Genomic DNA, 20,581 nt, shown 5'->3' with positions numbered 1-20,581 from the left:
AAACTATTTCTTTATCAAAATGAATGATCCACCTTTTCAGATATTTTAAAACTCAGGGCAATAAATATTTAATTGAAAAAAAATAAATGTTCAATTGGCACATGTGAGGGGTAGTGTGTGTGTACGTGCTCAGTAGCTGAGTCATGTCTGACTCTTTGTGACCACATGGACTGCAGCCCACCAGTCTCCTCAGTCCATAGGATTCTCCAGGCAAGAACACTGGAGTGGGTTGCCATGCCCTCCTCTAGGGGATCTTCCCAACCCAGGGATTGAATCCATGTCTCTTATGTCTCCTGCCTTAACAGGCAGATTCTTTATCACCACCACCTGGGAAGCCCAAGGCACTTTATTTCTATTATTATTACATCAGCTCCACCTCAGATCACCAGGCATTAGATGCCGGAGGTTGAGGACCCCTGCCCTAACATACTTCCCCTAGGTAGATCTGATTCTACTGGGACTTTTGGCTGAAATGTCACCATATTGAAACAGAGAGAACAGTAACTGGAGGTTCAAACTGAACATTAACTGCAAACTGAGATCCACAGCATTTTCAGTCAGTGAGAGCTCTAGTTCACAATTCAATAGTCCCAGATAGCAGATCAAATTTGCACTTCTGGTGTTTAAACGCTCTGATGAACCCAGTGAGTGCAACTTTAGCTACTCTGTCAAAGACTGATATTAATTTAATAAAGATGGGAAATAAGGGTCTGTGATATCCCAAGTAGCAATGAAGTTCTTTATTTTCATGTAAACTACTCAAAATAAACACCAAGGGCAGGAAAGTGGAAAAACACCCTAAAGAACAGAAGAATGGCTTCTAAATAGATGGCTTTTTCATTTTAAGCAACAGACAAGTATTTAACTAAATTATTCTCCACTGAGACTATTAAATGGTTTTGATATTGCTGTCCAAATGGAATTTCAGATCCACTTAATTTCAAGAAATTGACTGAAATTTAAATCTGGTGTATTTTAGATGGTGCTATGTGCTATTTATGCTCATTACTGCATAGAAGTAGCTGGATTCAGATAGCTGAGTTAATAGTATTAAATCAGAGATGCTAAATTAATTTCTCGACATGTTCATGAATGGCTCTAAAATTATTGAGGCTTGATGATTGAAAACCTTTCCCATTTTCTTATTGTTCTTTGACAGATAATTAGAATACAAGTTTTCCAGAATTATAAAACCAGGAAGAACCCTAATGGGATCTAGTCCAATGTTCTTATTTTCTAAGAAAATGAAGCCCAGGAAAAGCAGGGGAATGTAGTAGTTAAAAGCTTGGGCTCTGGAGTCAGACCCAGTCCCAGATAGGCAAGTTATTCACTGTCTGATCTTGGGAAAGTTATTTAATCAGTTTCTTCATCTACAAAATGGGGATAACAACAGTATTAATCTCATAGCTTTGTGGTAAAGATTAGATGAGCAAACATTCAAGGTATTCAGCACAGAAGATTGGCACATTGTAACTACTCAGTCAATTTACCAGTTATTATTATGACTAAAAAGTGACCCCTAAGGCAAGTAAGCAACAACAGAACTAGAACTTGGAGCTCCTGCACATATCAGGGATTTTTTTTTTTTAATCTAAACACAGTACCTGGAATAAAGATTCCTTGGTCCTGACAATTTAAGTATACTATACCTACATTAAATAGAAGGAAAACTGTTTCAGTCTTTCTGCTACTGAATTCATCAAAATATCAAATCAGCCATTACATACAGAGACATCAATGTCATGAAGAGTCATACATGTTTAGTGTTCCATGAGCAATGACTGTTAAATTACATGCTTTTAAGTATTTCCCACCAAAGCTGCTTGTATAAAATAAATGATAAACAGAAGTTAGGGTTTCACTTGCTAATGATCTCAAACTTGACTGGTTAGTTGCTATTGGATTAAGTCCAATATTCTTACTTTGTATCATCAGTCAGATAGCACCATGGCTTCCACACATCTGCTATGGAGGAAGAATAAGGGACACGTGAAAGAAAAAGCTCACTGGATCTCTCTCAGGGAGCACTGGTTCGACTAATACAGGGTTCTTGGAACCCAGCAGCCACCAATCACAGACATTTGGAATTGCCATTTCTATTAAGATTGTGTCCTTACATGATTCAATTTGGAGTTGTATGGTTTTCTTATTTTTAAAAAATGAATAATTAAGAAGCTCCTAAGGCATATTAGCTTTATATAATAGGCTCTCAATATTCCTGCATTTGTTAATTTTTCGTTAGTTGGCAGTCTTTTCAGTAAGTATTCTCAGACTGCCAAGTGGGTGCGTAAAATATTTTTTTCATAGTAAACTAAAGGTCATTTTTCTCCAAATCTGGAGATGATCAATGTATATAAAATTACTTTAAATCTTTAAAAGTAATAGTAACTGCATCCAATAGACATCAAATCAAAGTACAGTGGCATAAACATGAACAAAACCCAAACACCTTTTTATATAACACCAGTGTGATTCAGCAGACCAACAAATGAAGAAAATAGTAATTTGAGAAGCAGCAATTTGTATCCATACCCAGTGTTTAGTATTTCAGCGACAAGAAATAAAATCGTTTGGCAAACTTACCCGCATTTTTGCACAAGCATCTTGGGTTGATTCTGTCCCCCTGAGCTCTTTTATCAGCATAGAACCTAAATACTGAAATACAAAAAAATAAATAAATCAACGATTTATGAAAAACAGAACATAAATATGAGTAGCAACTTAAAAGCAGATTGTAAAAGTACTACTGGCCAGCTTTCCTGGTTGTAGGCTGCTGCATAACTTTTAAAAACTAAAAGTAACTAATTCTAACAAATAAATGATGTATACAGAGAATGCAGCAGAATTAACCACAGTTCTGAAAGCTGTAAATTGCTCCTTATAATAAAACTGCAGTAGTTTCTAAAGAAGCCATCTTTCAGATCATATTTAACTGCAAAATGGGGCCATCTAAAAATGTTTTCCCTTTTTTTTTTGAAGCAGCAATGTCTGCAAAAATAAATCACATCACTATCTATGTAATTACAGGCTTGTATGAGACAGCTGAGAAGCGAAGCAACGTACAGCCCATTTGGACTTAGTTGGCTGCATAGGTAATTAATGTTAGGCTGCTTTTAGGCAGAGAAAAGTTTTGGACCCTTTTCATTCTCAGTTCCGTGCCTGGTGGTTGATCCACCTGAGAATGGGCTGGAAGTATGCAGGGAGGGAGAATGCCATTCTCAGTTGTTCCACAGCCCAGGGAGCTGAGTTCCTTGGTGCAAACTGACACTGGAGGGGCTGAACAGGGCAGGAGAAGGATGGCAGTATCTCCTTCCAGGAATCACCAATCACTTTGCTGTTAGGTGATAGGCTCCAATGCTGCCTTAGTACAGATGGTCACACACACTCCCAAGTTCTGGCTGGGGGCAAAAAGTTTTTAGCAAAATGTCTATTTTGCCTTCCTATCAATTGACTCTCCTTGAACCTTTTGAAAGGGGCTTCCCAGGTGGCGCTAGTGGTAAAGAACCTCCCTGCCAGTGCAGGAGATATGAGACTCAGGTTCGATCTCTGGTTCAGGAAGACTCCCTGGAGGAGGGCATGGCAACCCACTGCAGCATTCTTTCTGGGAGAATGTCATGGACAGAGGAGCCTGGCGAGCTACAGTCCATAGAGTCACAAAGAGTCAGATGTTACTTAGCACGCACACACACAACCTTTTGAAACTTCAATAGGGTTCTTTCCATCTGTCATTTTTCTCTACTTTCCTTCAAAAAAAGAGAGAAAAGAAACAGCTCAATATGTCTTTTTAAAAGAGTGTATTAAAATGATTGTTTTCTGGACGTGATTGAGGAGACCCTAGCGCTCTGCAAAAACTGGGCTGGGAATCAGTCTTTTAGACCCAGGAGATCTCAGACTTGAAGAGTTTGTGCACAGGCACAATAGCAGAGGGTTCAGTCAAAGGCTTCCAAGGCATGCTCAGAAAGGCTCAGGGATCTGGTGTCTGGGTCTTGGAGGAAGAAGGAGGAACTGCAGTCTTACAGTTTCGGGGGAGATTATGACTGAAATAAGTCCAATGCTTCAAGACATAAGCAGTTAAAGAGGGGCAGAGAGCACAAAATAAAGACTAAACTGCTGTGAGATAATTAGGACCTTTACATCTTCATAAATTAATGACAATGATTGTGGTGAAATCCTTATCTTCTTTTTGATGTTTTTCATTATCTTATTTTTGAAAATATGAAATCCTCATCTTTTAAGTTATCAGGAAACTTTGTCCTAATTAAAACACTTATTTTTAAGAAAGACAGTTTCAGTGTTCTGCTGAGGGTTCAGCCCCTTTCCCTGCTATAGTCATGACAACCACCTGCCCCTAAACTGATGGTACCTTTTGAACATTTACCTGCTCATATCACTCATAATCTCAGCTAAGCCTGATTCCCTCTCCTATCTTAAAAAAAAAAAAGGCCTAGTAATATAATTCGAATGATGACAATGAAAAGAATCTGGTATTTACATAAAGCTGTAGACCCAATGTTTTGAGATAACTGGTGAGTTATGGGGAAATGCCTATATGTGCTCTATTTACAGTCATTTGCATTTTAAGATAGCAATTTATCACATTTAATTTAAAATATACAATTATATATGAAGAAGGCAAAACAGACCTTAAGCTTACAAGATTTTCAAAAGGGTTATAAAGTTCCATTTGTTTGGAATTTCCAAGTAGCCTTTGAAGAAGGCTTCTTTAAGAAAAAAAGAGAAGGGGAAAACATTTTAGGAATTTCAGTGATGGATGTCTGGGGATACTGAATATAAAAGCAAACAAGCTAGAAATGTACTCTCTATTCCTGCTGGTACCCAAGCACTCAGTTCTGGGTAACTTACAAAAGCCTTGTAATCACATGACTGGAAGATGAGCTTTTCCGGGTGGTGTTGCCAGTACTGCACTGGAGTTGAGGCTGTGGCTTCGTTTGGAGGTCGCAAGGTAATGGAAGGTTCTCCCCAGTCTCCTGTCTGAAAATCACATTTATTCTAGAGGTAGCATGAGTAAATAGGCTAAGTTCATGCACTATAGCTGGCCTGAGTTGATCTTAAACCTGTGTGCCATAAAGGTGCAAATACATTTGGGTGTATTACATGTTTATCATTGTTTTATATGTCCTAGCATCCTGTTTCCCAAAGCTGAGTTAACTTTTGAGGTATGAAAGAAGTTGATTTACTCTATTTTTAGAATGACAGCCTAAGCTAAGAACTCTTAAAATTAAACACGAAGATATTCATAAATGATTTACTAAGTCATAATTGTCTGTTCCAACAGAAAAGAACATATAATCTTTGGAAGACTTTTCTGTTTTTAAGCTTGACTGTTCGAAATTTTTAGTTTGAAATGCATTCACAATACACCGGTTTATAAATTTCAGTTCCTGATGAGGACATGTACCATGTACTTTTAAAATTCTGTATCTCTGGAGAGAAAATATGGTAGGCGTGATACTAGACAAAATTTCAGAAGAAAATGTACTGGTGGATGATACCTAGTTTCCCTCCTCTGAATTCATTTGTATCAATATAATGCCACCGTGATTGTCTTGGATATACTCAAACACCTCCCTCAGAAAACCTAAAGCATGAATGAAGAATAAGTATTTAAATATCAGGTTTGGTCATATGTGCTTATGCATGTACTTGGGGAGCCTGATCACAAGTACAAGCACAGTCCATGTGACAGTATATCACACAGTACCTGAGCCCACTAAGACAGGCTTAAGGCAGAAAGACATCCCATCATTTTAATGACTATTTTCTATAAGGTTAACTTCAACATGTTTCATTACTGTAATGGTTTAGTGTGAGTGCCTATAAAGTCAAATTTCTAACTGGTTTTTAAAAACAGAAGAATTCCAGAGCCTCTTAGGAATGCACGGGCCATTTCGTGGGGCAGAGAGCCTGAAATTTTCTCTTTGAGATCTGTCAACCCCAACCACGGGAAGAGAAAAATGAGCCTCATGTTATTTCCTTGGCTTCTCACTGGAGTGTGTGACTGGTCAGAACCCCCAGCTCCTCTCTCTGAGCTACTCTGCTTGTTAGTTTTGTTCCAGTTGCTAATTTACTTGCACAGGGCTCAGTTCTCCCATCTTCCATCTGTTGATATCATTAAGACTTTATCTGGTTTATTTACGTAAGCATTTTTAAGCAAAAATCCTTCATTTTATGACCCATCCCTGACTCATTCTTAAGTTTTCTCTTTGTTTATATGGATTTTTATTTTGTAAAAACAGTAACTAGTTGTAATTAATTAGTTATGTTTTCCTCTGACTTGCTATTTTGATCTTTTCTTTTCCTTCTCTTAAATGATTGGATCTTTATTTCAGCTGACTGTGATTTGCTCTTAAAAAAACTAGTATAAAATTAAAAATGCAGGATATGTGAATTTCAATATTATTTCAAAGGTGAGTGTGATAACCTTTAAATGATAATAGTTAAAACTCTGGAAACATGCAACAGTGAGTTCTTAATTCAAAGTTTTCCCCACATCCAGCAAATCATCCTCTCATCTCCCCCATTAAATGACAACACTGGTCTCCCCCCTCCCTTGATAAAGCAACAACAACACAGCAAACAGGTGTTGTACACTTAAGTCACAGGTAACACTGTTAACGCAACAACAGAAGTTTGCACGCAACTTCGTGGAATGATACAAAGGGAGCTGGTTGACCTCAAGAGATCCTTGGATCCAGTGTCTGCTGATGTGACAACGCAAACCAAGCATCCAGTCTTCAGCGTTAGCCTTGTCATCGTTTAGCTGAGGTTCACCTTGGCCAAGCTCAACAGGCAGTTTTCAGAAAAGCCTGAACAGACATGGCAGGAGCTGGGGGTACCATGGGTTGCAGGTCAAGGGCTGGGGGAGGGCTGGGGGTGGGAATGGGTGGGATGAAGCTGGGATTATGGGGACATTTCAGGTGTTTGTACGTTAAGCATGCAAATCATATGCAAACTCATTCTCTAATTGCCGAATTAACTCAGGCACTTTTATAATTAAATTTCAACGTGAGTTCCACATACACTTAAAGCAGAATGCTGATCCAAATATTTACATCATCCACAGAAGTCAGAGCAGCCATTTTGGGAATAACAGCACATAGCACGTCAGTCTGGAAATGACCTCGATCTCTTATTTGGTAAGCATTTGAAGAATCTAGTGGTGCGTCCATTTCATCTGCTTAGGCAGCGCCATCATCTGCTCTCCTATGACTCCACTTTGTCCAGAAATCCCAAACCACCTGCTCCGAATCTGGAGTGCTCTGACAAGCTTCCCTGACATGCAATGAGGGAAGATAATTATAGGGAAGAGAAACAGAATCCTTATTTCCTTTGTGGCCCAGAAACTATGCTCCAGACCAAATATTTTAAAAATTCCCTACAGGGACTGAATCTGCCTTTCTGGAAATAGAAACTGAATTTTGTCATACTGAGTGCTACTTCTAGAAATCCGTTTTCAAACAGAGGAAAAAGTATTCTTAAAATTGAATTTATAAGGAAATAATTTTCTTTTCTTCCTGGAAACTCATCAACTTATTATTATTATTTTTTAACCTTATATATAAGAGTATTTAGAAGACTCTGTTTGTAGGTGTTGATTTTTCTCTTTGGAATTAATTCAGTGGGAATGGATGGACTCATCATTACACTATTGTAAAGGGCAGATGTGGCCTGCCCTGGGGCTGGATTCAGCTTCATCTCCTTGAGGGACAGTAAAAACAAAAGAACTTAGAGAGCAAGGGTGCCTTAGGTCTTTGTCCTTTTGGAGGCTGAATTATAGCAGGAATGAACTATGGGGGAAACAGGTAGAGTGGTGATAACATGCAGAAGCAGTAGAGAGAAAAAGTAAGGGAGGGGTTTGCCTCACATATAAAATAATTTCAATTGTGAAGCCCAGTATTAGGTCCTATTAAACAGTAAATTTATATCCAGATATTATCTGTATTTCTTAAGGTAAATTTAAAAAATTAATAATCTCCCAGTTAAAAATGCTTATTAAATATTAACTAAAAATCAAACAGACTTAAAAAGTCTTTTATCTGAAATAACGGTTTATAATAAAGTCTTATGTTTAGCAAAACATGGTTTACTATGAGGCAATAATGTTTAATTAGAATAACAAAATAAAATCACAAAAGTCTGTCACATTGTAAACAATTAGTGACTGGCAGTACTCTTTAAAAGGCTTAAGTAATTGCAGAAGAGAAATTATAGTGATTCAAGGCACTCTTACTAAATATCTTCAGGCTACGTCTTTATAGCTTAAAATACTTAGAGAAAAACCTTTCCTTTAGGTTCATGTATTAAATGATCTTAATAGTTCAAGAATTTGGTCATGGCTTAAAACCTTGTTTACTTGGCATTTATGTATGTATTTTTTCCTTTAGGACATAATTAAACAGAAGAAAATGTACATTATTAGCTATCCCTCCAACTCAAATAAAACTTAATCTTCTAATACGAAAGAAAAACATAATTTGAGATTAAAGTTTTAAACAGAGAATTGATTCTGCTTAATAGGTATTTACCAACTGCCAACTAGAAATTCTTAGCCTGCTGAGTTTGAAGGATTATAATTGGGCCATACTCAATATAATGTAATTAAATTAAATGTCTCATACCACCGGCTGAAAAGTATAAGCCACTAACTGAATTTAGTTATAATGCAGAAAAAATTTGCAAAATTCCATGATAGATGTTTATTGGATGGTAGATTCCAAACTGCAGCTATTAATCTTTTCATTATTTCAAAAGGTGGTAAAACTGCATGGTTTTAGTTCATGTACACCAGATATCTAATTCAAAAACATCATATCGTGTAACGTCCTATCCTCCAAACTGGAAACTGAAGATATCACATATTCTATTGTATTCTGAGAATACAAAGGGGAGACACTGTTTATATTCTTACTTTCTTCTTAAGAAAAAGTTTTGTTAGGAAACTGAAGATATCACATATTCTATGTGTTCTGAGAATACAAAGGGGAAACACTATTTATATTCTTACTTTCTTCTTAAGGAAAAGTTTTGTTAGGATGTCAGTAAATAATTAAAAGCTATGATTAAGATCTAGCTCTCTAACATGAACAGGAAGGTATGGTATTTTCCAAGCCTTATCTTATTCTTTAAAAAAATTTTTAAATGAGGACTTAATTGATTTTTTAATAGAAGCTTTTAAATCTTTTCTATTAGGAACAACTCCCACCTACCTGCTTGTAAATTTAGATCGAATATTAACAAACATTGTTTTCTATTTCTTCAGATCACTTAATAAAAAACTAAAATGATTTTAAATGGCAATTGTTATTTTCAGGTTTCACTTTCAATAATTCTAACAAATATTAGAGATGGGCTACCCAAACATACATAAGATATATGTGATTACATTTACTTTCCCTTATCTTAACAGCTCTGAAGAAGTCACATACTTATAAATATGTATACATACATTGGCATGTGAATGTAAGGAAAGGCCTCCTATAAACAGTTCACATACACATGAAAGCAAGATGCTGGTGCAGTTCTTCTAAAATATCTTCAAGAATAAAGAATGCAGCTGGTTATCCTAAATTTGTTTCTTTTGATAAAAGAGCGGCGATGGCCACTTCTGAACATGAAAAAGCACTGGTTAGCGAGCGTTTACGTGTTCAGGAGGAACTGCTGGGTCACTGGAGCAGCAGTACCAGGCAATGTATAGACTGTGGTCGCCAAGAGCCAGAAATCCCATGCACACAAGGAGGGGTATGCCTGACGTGGCACCCCAAAAGAGGCCCTCTGCATGCTGCCCCAAGAGCTTTGCAAAAGCTCTTCTGAGTGATTCTCAACCAAAAGTCTCAACCTCTCAGACAGCAGGCTGCCCAATGAGAAAAATTTAAGAGTGTGAAAATAGGATTGTATTTTAAAATATGAAATAGATTAAAAAAACCCAAACATGAAAATGTTTACTTTCCAAACAAAAATGAATTTTTAAATGTATGCAAAGGTGAAATGTGAATATCTGAATATTAAGCAGCTCAGAGTAAAATAGGTTGTGATTTTGCATGCATTCCAAAGATCAATTCACTACTGTCAAGTGGAAAAAAAAAAAAAAGATTAGGCTGAGAACCACTTTGTAGCTGTAATGGTGCCTCTCTTGGCTATAGTCCTCTTGCATTTGCATAAAACTTATATAGAATATCATGCAAATCATACTCAAATATTTCTCACAAGTGAAGCGCATGAACCTTTGTGTTAGGCACAAAGGACTGAATAGCCCATGGACAAGGAAAGTACAAAATGGGGAAGACTAACACTGATATATACATGGGTATATATATATATCAATTTACCCTTTTCCTTTCTCCTGTGAAAGCAAGTGAACGCGGACACCTGGGATGAAAGCCAAACTCACACGGGACAGATTTTAACTGTAGACTTCCAAACCAAGTATGTTTCTCATTTCAGGACAATGTTTTGCACGTTAACTAGTCACAAGGCACAGTGAATGAAGTATAATAAACAATTAAAAAAAATCTCAGGAATTGTTAGACATCACAAATTTTCTGCACTGCCAGGACATAGTCCCTATAGCTACTGACGACAGTTTGCAACACACGACACAGCGCAAGTTCAGGAAGAGAAAATAACCATTTGTAACCTTACATTATGAACCTGATGGATGGCTGAGAAAGGAAATCCAGCGTTCTGATTCGTCCATATCTCACAGACAGACGACTGCTGATATAAACAGAAAACTATCTCATCTTGTCAATATTTAAAACACGGCAGCTACCAAGGTAGCATCAAGGAAGGGAAGGAGGAAAATAATAAAGAGCAAAGAATCACATTTCTTAAAAAAACAACAACACTCAAAAAATACTTTAGGGTGCCCGAGGTTTAATAATTGACTTCCAAGTCATTCTTTTGCTTAAAAACATTTTGAGTTGGCTGGGAGAAAAAAAAAAGACCATTTATGCATTAATTTTATGTCAAAGGAAATTACCAATCCACTCACATCTTGAAAAAAGCAAACTGTGTTTTTCTACTTGCCAAAGAGAATGGAAATACCTTCCCCCTTCACGTCATTCATTTCGTAGGATAAATATTTTCATGAAGTTCAAGAAAGATAGGAAAAAAGTCTTTAACACAGGCCAAACATTTTTTTTTCATATAGGCAAACGACCAGGAGCAAACAATGCAATAAAACGACTTTCCTAGTTTAGTCATTGCTCAGCTTGATAAACCTAGAAGATATTTTCCCCCTCCAGAGTTCTCAAGGGCAAACTCTGTGATTAACAAGGGGAGAAGTGTCCGTTTGCTGCCCAGCAGTGGGAGCGTGTGGTGGTGGAGGGAGCACCGTGGAGGCGGAAGATGGGGTGGGTTGGGGTCTGGAAGCTCAGTTCTGTTACTCACCAGAAACTCTGGGTAACAGCATTTGCTTTTTTATGAGCCTAATGAGTGAGCTCCATGTTTTGGACTCGCCACACCATTAACAATCCAATAGTTATTATCTAACAGTTATTAAAAGGCAATAATGTTTGCTTAGAACCAAATGCCCAATGAACCAGCAGCCTCCCAGGAGTTACAGCAGAAACCACCAGATAAGCCAAAGAGGCTCCTGGCCTGACCTTTACAGAGTTCTTTTCTTGAATTCCATCACTTAAAAGACGCTGTGAAATCGAATCACAGAAAATGGCAGAGCGCCTAAGCTTATTCAGCCAACACTGTGAACATCCCCAGAATTCACAAGCAGAGCGTACAAAGGTCAGTGCAGAAAGGAGATAAGAACACAAGCACAGTATGGTTTAGAAACCCAGCAAGGAACCCTATCACCAGCAAGTGCGGAAGTGCAGAAACGAAAGCTTTCCTCTGGCTAAATGTTTCTCCCACCTCCACCCTCCCAGAAACGCTCACCATAAATTTAACATCTCTCTCTCCAGTTCAAAGGCAGCTCCATACCCACCTACATCTTGCTCTCCATCCCTTCTGTCATCTGGATGGCTTGCTGGGGACAGACTGTCAGGTAACTGGCATTCTGTTAAGAAAGTAAGATACCTGGGGTCTGACCAAAAGGCACTTCCAACCACCTCTCACTTAAAAGCAGCTCTGCTCTTCTCAGTTTCTGCCCTAAACATCGTGCCATTTTCTCCACAGGGGGGCATCTATCCCTTCCTACTTTTCAAAAATTAAATCTCTAGCAAGTTAAGCATTGGGGTCATTAAACTCCCAGCTTCGTCTCCAATAGCTGTCATCTGATTTAAATATATTAACTCCATGCTTCAGTAGGATTACCATCTTAACTGGCACCAAACATACTTCGAGGACACCCTTAAAGCACTGTCACCCACAGATCTGAGCTAATTCTTTTACATACATTACATCTTCTACGACGTTCACAGAATTTTAGTGACAGAAGTAACCCAGGGATCACCTGTCATCTGACAGATGAAGACAATGACATCCAGAGAGGTTCAGTAGCTTGCTGAGGTCACACAGGAAAGTGTTACAACATGTCAGCTGGCTAGGAAGGAGTGCCAGCCCAGTAATGACTTCACCAGAAGGCGGAGGGGCTATTCAGCTATATGGAATCTGTTTACTAATCCTGAAAGAAAATACATATAAATGGAGTCAGTTTATGAAACAGTCTCAACTCCACACGGGGTTCAGATACCTTAATGTTCTATTTTCCAATCATTACCCCCAGATGGGCCATACTCCAGTATCATATATGATTCGAACGTTGCCCTTCCTCATCACACACCTGGTGGGGCAGCAGAGCCCACCTTGGAGCCCTCCTACCCCAAGCTCTACCTCCTTCATGCACTTCGCTGGGGAGAAGGACAAGGGCCCCTTTCTTATCTGGCAGTGGCTGAATTCTCTCTGCTGGTTGTCTGCTTATCAGGGTGACACTAACTTGGTCTCTGACCCCTCCTGTAGGAGCTGCCCGGCCCTGGATTCTACTGTATCCACGCAGGTTCTCTGGAGGGCTCTGTTGGGAAGGCCGTGGGGTCCGGAGAGCACTGCTCCTGATGTGAGAAATCTGGCTCTAGAGTGACTTTCTCTGACCCCTACTCAACCTTCCTAGGACACACGCATGCCCCTTGGGTGGGAGGCAGGGGAGCACACAGAAGCCCAGCCTCTTCCTGAATGCCCACCCACGCCACCCACATGTACATCCATGCCATGCAGAGCACGCGGCTCTGCAACCACTCCACTCTCTGCCAGGACACTTCCCTCCAGTTCTCTCTTCCTGAGTTCAGGCTGGTCTACACGTGTCTGCTCCCAGAAGTCCACTGATGGAGAGAGATGCCAGGTTGCCCCACGCTGGGTGAACGTTACCCTTGGAACCCTTCTCCCCAGGCTTGTGTTGCCCGGGCATGTGCTCTGTCCCCTCCCCTGGGAAGGGAGGGAAAGCCTCAGCTCCTTCCACTGTGGCTCATTCTTCTGACCTGCGCCCCCCACCCTCCCAGCAGCAATCTTTTGCCTCTATGAACAGGCAGCTGATTATGCAGGACAGGACTCACCACCTGTTGGTCAACTCCAAGGAGGGAGTCGGGCTCCATTACCAGCAGCTCTCCCTTTAGAACGTGCAGTACTTAGAGCCTACAGGAAAGCTCCCCCTTAGCATCCTGTTACATGAATATATCTCCCAACAGTCACAGAAGTTACCAGAGAGTTAAGGAGGGAAGAGAGAGTCTTGTGCCATAATTATTTTCTTTTTTAAAAATCTGTGTAAGATTTTTTCAATGAAGAAATAAAACCTACCTCCAGTCATATACACTGAAGAGAGTTCCTATGTGGCATATATACCTTTTAAAGAAGTTACAATAACTGTTTTCCATTTAAAACCTATGTACAAACTTAAAGTAAATATGTTCTCATTTCTAATAATTATGCGCCTCAATGCAAGTGGTAAAAAGTCAGATTTTAACGCATGTACACCTGTGGTGGATTCATGTCAATCTATGCCAAAACCAATACAGAATTGTAAAGTAAAAATTAAAAATAAATAAATAAATTAAAAAAAAAAGTTTAAAATAAAGGCAGTTAATAGTATGTTATGGAGGTTGTTTTTTTAAAAAGCTGATACATGTCAGCTATCACACTAACTTTGATGATTGCTGTTGCTGTTTAGTCACTAAGTTGTGTCCAACTCTTTTGCAACCCTATGGATAGTAGCCTGCCAGACTCCTCTGTCCATGGGATTTCCCAGGCAAGAATACTGGAGTGGGTAGCCATTTCCTTCTCCAGGGGATCTTCCTAACTCAGGGATCAAACCCACGTCTCCTGTCCTGGCAGGATTCTTTACCACTGAGCCACCAGGGAAGCCAATTTTGATGACAGTGAAGACTTGATCACGCTCCTAGAGTAGTAACTTAAGATGGACCAGCTATAACTGGTGTCTTCATAACATGGAATGGCTCTTCCAGACACATGGTTATCAGACTGAGTGATGGAATGAATTTTTTAAATGCAAAAGAGCTTCCCCTGCAGAATTTCATTATATTTGTTGTTGTTCAGTCACCCAGTCGTGTCCGACTCTTTGCAACCCCATGGACTGCAGCATGCCAGGCCTCTCTGTCCCTCACCATCTTCCGAAGTTTGCCCAAGTTCATATCCTTTGCATTGGTGATGCCATCCAGCTGTCTCATCCTCTGACCCCCTCTTCTCCTCCACTATATTTATGAAGATAAAATTTCAGAGTACAACATGTATTGAAGTACTGAGTGTTCAAAAGCTTTGAGAAAGAAAATACTAGTGATAAAATTTTAGCTGGGGCCCAAATTCCTAGAACAGAAGTGAGTTAAATCTAAGTTTTAATTAAACATTAGAATATCCTCATCTGAAAAGATTAATAATAGCACTCGGCCTACTTATTTCACCAGGTTGTTGTGCAACTCATGCTAAGCTTCACGCAAAAGGGAACTTTTTCACAACTAGGTTTCTAGGACCTGAAATACAGAAGCTGTCAAACGTATGGACTGAGTGAATGGAATCACAGAATGTGTTCAGTATTTCTTGGCAAATGACCAAGCACCATGGAAACATTAATTACTCTCCTCGTTATAATTTTTAGTCGATCTACTTTGTTGCTGCCACTTGGGCCCTCAGTAAACTACAACACTGCTAACACACTTCTGGCAAAATGCATCAGAGATTAACCTTGCAGACTTCTTGTTAGAGATGGTCTCATTTTTTCCTGATAAAGGCTGAAAAAGAGGTGCTGACTTTGTTGAAAAGAGAGGAACATCTGTAATTAGCAGACCTATCTGCTAACGGGCTGCTTGTAGGAGCCTGGAAACAGTTCTGTAAAAGGATGGTAAACAGCCTTTGCAATTTCATATGCTTATTAATTTTCTCTCAGTTCTTTTTTCTCATACATCGCAAAGGCTAATTTAGTTGATCTGAATTTGAATTACCATGAAATCCAAATAAATGGGGGTTAATTAAAGGGATAGAAATCTTAGAACTGAGATATCAATAATTTAATATTCACTTCTTTGGTGATGAAGTCAGCACACTTTTGGAGGTGCATAATTTTATCTCAAGTTCAGACCTCTCTCCTGACTCTGGAAACGTTTTCTCAAATACGACACACATCCTGTTCTTGTTACCATCAAATACCTCACGTTACCATGAGTACAGTTCAGAAAATACAACGCATTTGCATTCAAATCTAATAACAAACTAAAAAGAATATTATCTATCTCCAAAGTCTTTCTCCTAAAGGTCGACTTCTTTTTTGCTCAATTGGTAGTAACCTGGTAATTTACAGTAAGTTCTCTCTTCTTCATTGTCTGTTTTTTGAACATTCGTGGTAAGTACTGAAACATCTCCCATTAAAAGCAAATAAGCCCCTTCCCTTGACCCAATATTTCACCTGAGCTCCTGCTCAATCTCTGTTCTTTGAAAGCAAAGGCCCCGAGAGCTATCTATATGGTCTCTGCTTCCCCTTTCCTCTCCTCACGTGAGCCCACTCTACTGAAACCACTGTTCTTCATTTTGTCAAATCCAACTGATCCTTTTCCTTGACCATCTGACACTTGATCACTCCTCCCATTTCCTAGCTCCTCTGTGGGTTACTGTGACCTGATCGTCCTCTGACCCCTGGAGTATAAGTCCTTAATGCCTTACTTCTGGCTTGACCAGGTGGTCTCATCCTATCCTGATGCCCAAATTTATGTCTCCAGCCCAAACCTTTCCTCTGAACTCCAGAGGCAGACACCCAGCCTTCTTAACACTTCTCTTAATCTTGATGATTAATAAAGCATCTTAACCTTAAATTAAATGCCCCAAACCAAGCTTCAAATGACCTCTCCTTTCCTATAAACTGTCTTACTTCACTAAATGGCAACCCTCTTCTTCCAGCTGGGGTCATCCTCTTGCTCACCTTTCACATTCAATCCAGCAACAAATCCTACGGAACTTACTTCTAAAATCTCACCGTCCTATCCCTACTTGGTCCAAGACGCTACCTTTTTTCACTTGGATTCTTCCATTAGCTTCTACACTGGTCTCACTGCTCTCATCCTTGGCCCTGTTGTGCTGATTCTCAATACAACAGCCAAAACAATCCATTTAAAATGAAGGCTGGATCATGCTGCTCTGCTCCATTTTACTCAGAAGAAAATTTAGTCCTAATAATGGGCCTGCAAGGAACTCCATCCTCTGTTACCCCTGCCCTGCCTCACCTCTCTCCCTCCTGTTCACACTTTGTGGACAGCAAAACGCACTCTTGTATCAAAGCCTCTGCACTTGTTTCCCCTTCTCCAGGTGCTGCATGACCAAATCCCTCACTCGCCTTCTACTCCAGGGTTGCCTTCCCAGAGAAGCCTTTCCCAAGCACCCAGCATATTATACCCAAACTAAGTTTATGCTTTCCATGCTACAAAGGGATTATTCTTTCAAGTGCAAACTGAAAATGGGGGGAAAAGTTTAGAGCATAAGAACCTGTCTTCCTGGCACCCTGACATTCATTCAGAGACAATTACTTTTCATCTATGGGGTATAAGGCATGGGTCACAACGTGAGTAGGGGTCAGCCCTGCTTTCAGTCAGTGCTTACAGAATAGGCATTGCTATGGACATGATCCATTTTCTTTTGTCAGGACCCGTAGTCGACTGGGATTCAGAAGCTGATGGTAGGTCTTGGAAGGAGCAAGTCTGTGACAGCTCCACCCACTCAGTAACATCAAAACCTTCTGTGTCTGCTGATGCTGTGTAGCTAGTTTAATAAAGAAAATTGTATGAATAGAGCCCTCTGGTCAGATTCCATCAGATGAAATTTTCTGCCTTGTTCTAGTCCTGAAAAAAAAAACCTTTCCCTCTGTTTCTCTTATATCTGTCATAATTCTTTCACACTTCGGGGTGTTCAGAAATGGACCAGAAAGAGTCCAACAAGAAATAGGAAAGGTTCAGAGTGAAAGTTAAAAGAGTAATGAAGTCCATTTCTTCTCTCAGATGACAGCGCTTCTAAAATAAAACAAAAACAAACTTGAAGAGAGAACAAAACAGCTTCAAAGGCAAAAGAGAAAAGGGCACCCTAACAAAGGGAGCCTTGGTCAGCAGCCAGAAAACTCAGCAGCTCCTTGAGCAGAGCCCAAAACGAGGTGAGACCTGTCAAAGGATGGAGTCAGACAAATTCAGTTCAGCCAAGGAACCACGCACCAAACACCTCGCGTGCATCTTTTCTTCAGCGGTGACGGCCCCTGCGGTCTCCTCTTCTGTGGGCACTCGCAGAACCCTGCCTGGAAGTCAGAAACCAGAACCTTTTGTCTCTCCTGAGTTACCCAGAAGCTGCAGGCCAGCATCTTATTCTGTCCCACCATCATAGACGGAGCCATTCTCTTCCTCTCCTCTCAGGTGAGTTTTGTGATGTGTACACGCCCCTGTAACAACTATATGTGATTCTTTCTTTTCAGCTACGCTGGGAACATCTCAAGTTCAGGCTTTCTTACCACTGACTCTTTTTGTAAAAGGTTTCAAGTCAACTATTTTATTTGCAGGGAACACTGGACTCAAAAAAAAAATCCCGCTCCCCATCATTTCTTCCCTTTCTTAAAGAGCAGTCTTCTCACACTTTCATGTATATGACCTTGTCCCTGTATCAGGGACATTCTGGGACAGATCAGTAATCACCTGCTGGAAGTGAAAAGCCAGGCCAACAGTCATTTTTCCATGTGTGACCCATTATTGCTGGCATCAGAATGAATCAACCTAGCAAAAGTGGAAGTAAGCACCACATTTGGTCTCATCATTAGTACCCTGACATGATACGAAGTCTGACAGTACTTGCTGCCTGCAAAGTTACAACTTCCTCTCCCATTTCCTCCCTCTCTCCTATTCCCCCTCTTCTCCTCCCCCTTCCTCGCTTTCTTCCCTCTTTCCCTTTAAATTCTGACTCTGGTGCTGACAGCACATAAAGTAAGCTCTTGGCTGCCAAAACAGGAGAGAACTAAAGCTATGTGACCTGTTATTCATTTGCAGAGATAATACATAACCTGCATGCCCTAATATGACAGTTGTAGACCTAAATGACATTATAGGATTATTTATGAAATTTATGAAATCTCTTCACAAGAAAAAAAACAACAGAGCAGAGGAACAAAAGTGGAACACTGTACAATTCAGATCTTATTGTACAGCGCCCCAGGTTCCCTGGATGTTGCAGGAAATTTAAGTCAATTGGGATCATGCTGTTTCTTGCAATATGGACTATTTTACTTGTTCTACCTCCAAGTCTGGCTACTCCTGACACAAACATTTTTCAGGGCCATTAGCAGAAATATTAATCACTCATTCAGAACAGCAGCAGTCAGCTTTTTATCATAACATGAACTGCTGCAAAGAAATTCGATTTTGCAAAGTAAAAATTGGTCTTTGCCAGTAACATTGCTTTAAAATATAAATCATGCTCCTTTCTTGTAAATCGAGGATGTCATTTTTAAGAATTTGAACCCATTTACAAACTGTATGCTCAACACTGCTTTCTGCCTCTAGTGAAAAAGAGGTGTTGGAGGCACTTCCCTGGCAGGCCAGCACTTAAGACTCCGAGCTTCCACTGCAGGGGGAGCTGGTTTGATCCCTGGTTGGGGAAGTAAGATTGCACTTGCTGCATGGTGCAGCCAAGAAGTTAAAAAAGGGGGGTATTGGACAAAGCCATTCATTCACTGATACTTATTAAGACCCCACTATTTCCTCATTTTGTCCTTGTGGAATATATGGGAAAACAAGGTCCGCTTGAATGATCATCTTGAATGATGCCAACCTAAGAGGTCTCTGATGGAAGGCTACACAGGTACTTCCTCAGGTCTGCCTTGTTCAACACTGAAGTCAACACACTGGAGGAGTTACTTGATAGGTACATTTTTTGAGGTGTGCTTTTAAAATCAGCACATTACATACTTGGGAAGGGAAGGATCAGTGACATGTTGAACATTGACCAAGTTCTAAAAAGGCACTGATAGAATAGGATTTATTACTTGATAAAACTGTTAGACCTGCAAAAGAATAATGTAAATGTAAGATCCTGCATTAAGGTTAAATACACACACACACACCCCCCCCCCCACACACACAGCACTTTTGAGGCCTGAGAAGGGAGACATGGCTCATGGCCACTGAAAAAGACTAAAGCATTTTCATAGAAAAGTTCAACAAGAATTAATAGTATCCCAATGTTAAGCATGAACATCAACAAAGCCGACATGACCAGAGCTGGGGAATCAGAATGCTGTGTAGCCCACATCCCTCTTATCAGAAAGATATTGGCAAGAGCTGGAAGTGGTTAATATAGCAAAGGAAAGACATCACAGAGTCTTTAGTCTTCACTACTCTCACCAACAGGAAGCAGATTTACTCTTCGTGTTTTCAGAAGATAGCATTAACTGACTATGTGGGAATTTTAAGGGGGCTAATTTCAATACACTATAAGGCAAAAGTCCTGTTAATTAGAACTTATTCAGTGATGACGGGGCTGGCTGCCTCACAAAGTGGGGGTGGACTTACAGAGACAAGAAGAAGTATAAACTTGTGGCTGTTTACTAAGGATGTGTTAGAGGGGGTGCTGCATCAAGACACAGGACTGGATACATTTTCTGGCCCCTTCTCACCCTAAAGTTCTCTGGTTTTCTTTAACAGGAGCACAGAAGAAACTTCTAGCCATAAAAGTATATAGAGAATGCAAGCTACTGTAAATTCTTGTGAGGCTGCATTCAAGCCTCAGAGTAGAGATCCACACAGAAAGGTGGAGATCACATAATTTTGCAATTGATTTCATGAAGTTACTCTTTACTCCCCTTGATTTGTAAAGAATGAAAAGTTGGATATGAAGAGCAAAGGATTCTCTTCAAATATAATGTCTGTCCACACCACCTTAGAGATTCAAGTCTCTACTACACGTGATTTTACATAAAGTATTAAATATTACTCGCAGAATATGTCAAAGGTCTCAAAACATTGTACTGGAGCCTCTTGGGGTTCTAGAGTTATTTTAGAATGTGTTATGTATGCTGTGTGGAGAAGGAAATGGCAACCCACTCCAGTGCTCTTGCCTGGAGAATCCCGTGGACAGAGGAGCCTGGTGG

At 39.8% G+C, this 20,581-nt stretch overlaps 1 protein-coding gene across 8 annotated transcripts in view; it reads right to left on the bottom strand.

The window, feature by feature from the left end:
* ANKS1B (ankyrin repeat and sterile alpha motif domain containing 1B) overlaps positions 1-20,581 on the bottom strand; it is a 1,164,007-nt gene that overhangs the window by 60,658 nt on the left and 1,082,768 nt on the right. For 3 of the 8 annotated variants that reach the window (XM_040234922.1, XM_040234916.1, XM_040234918.1), the window contains exons 20-22: positions 10,660-10,734; positions 4,864-4,992; positions 2,584-2,655 (exon numbers count right to left, since the gene is read on the bottom strand). In XM_040234922.1, coding sequence (XP_040090856.1) covers positions 2,584-2,655; positions 4,864-4,992; positions 10,660-10,734 — 276 coding nt within the window. The remainder of the gene's footprint in view (positions 1-2,583; positions 2,656-4,863; positions 4,993-10,659; positions 10,735-20,581) is intronic. The other 5 variants (XM_040234920.1, XM_040234921.1, XM_040234924.1 and 2 more) reach the window with 2 other exon arrangements.

The sequence above is a fragment of the Oryx dammah genome, unplaced genomic scaffold (genome assembly GCF_014754425.2).
Source record: "Oryx dammah isolate SB20612 unplaced genomic scaffold, SCBI_Odam_1.1 HiC_scaffold_29, whole genome shotgun sequence".
NCBI classification, from domain to species: Eukaryota; Metazoa; Chordata; class Mammalia; order Artiodactyla; family Bovidae; genus Oryx; species Oryx dammah.
This window is presented reverse-complemented; position numbering and strand designations above follow the sequence as displayed.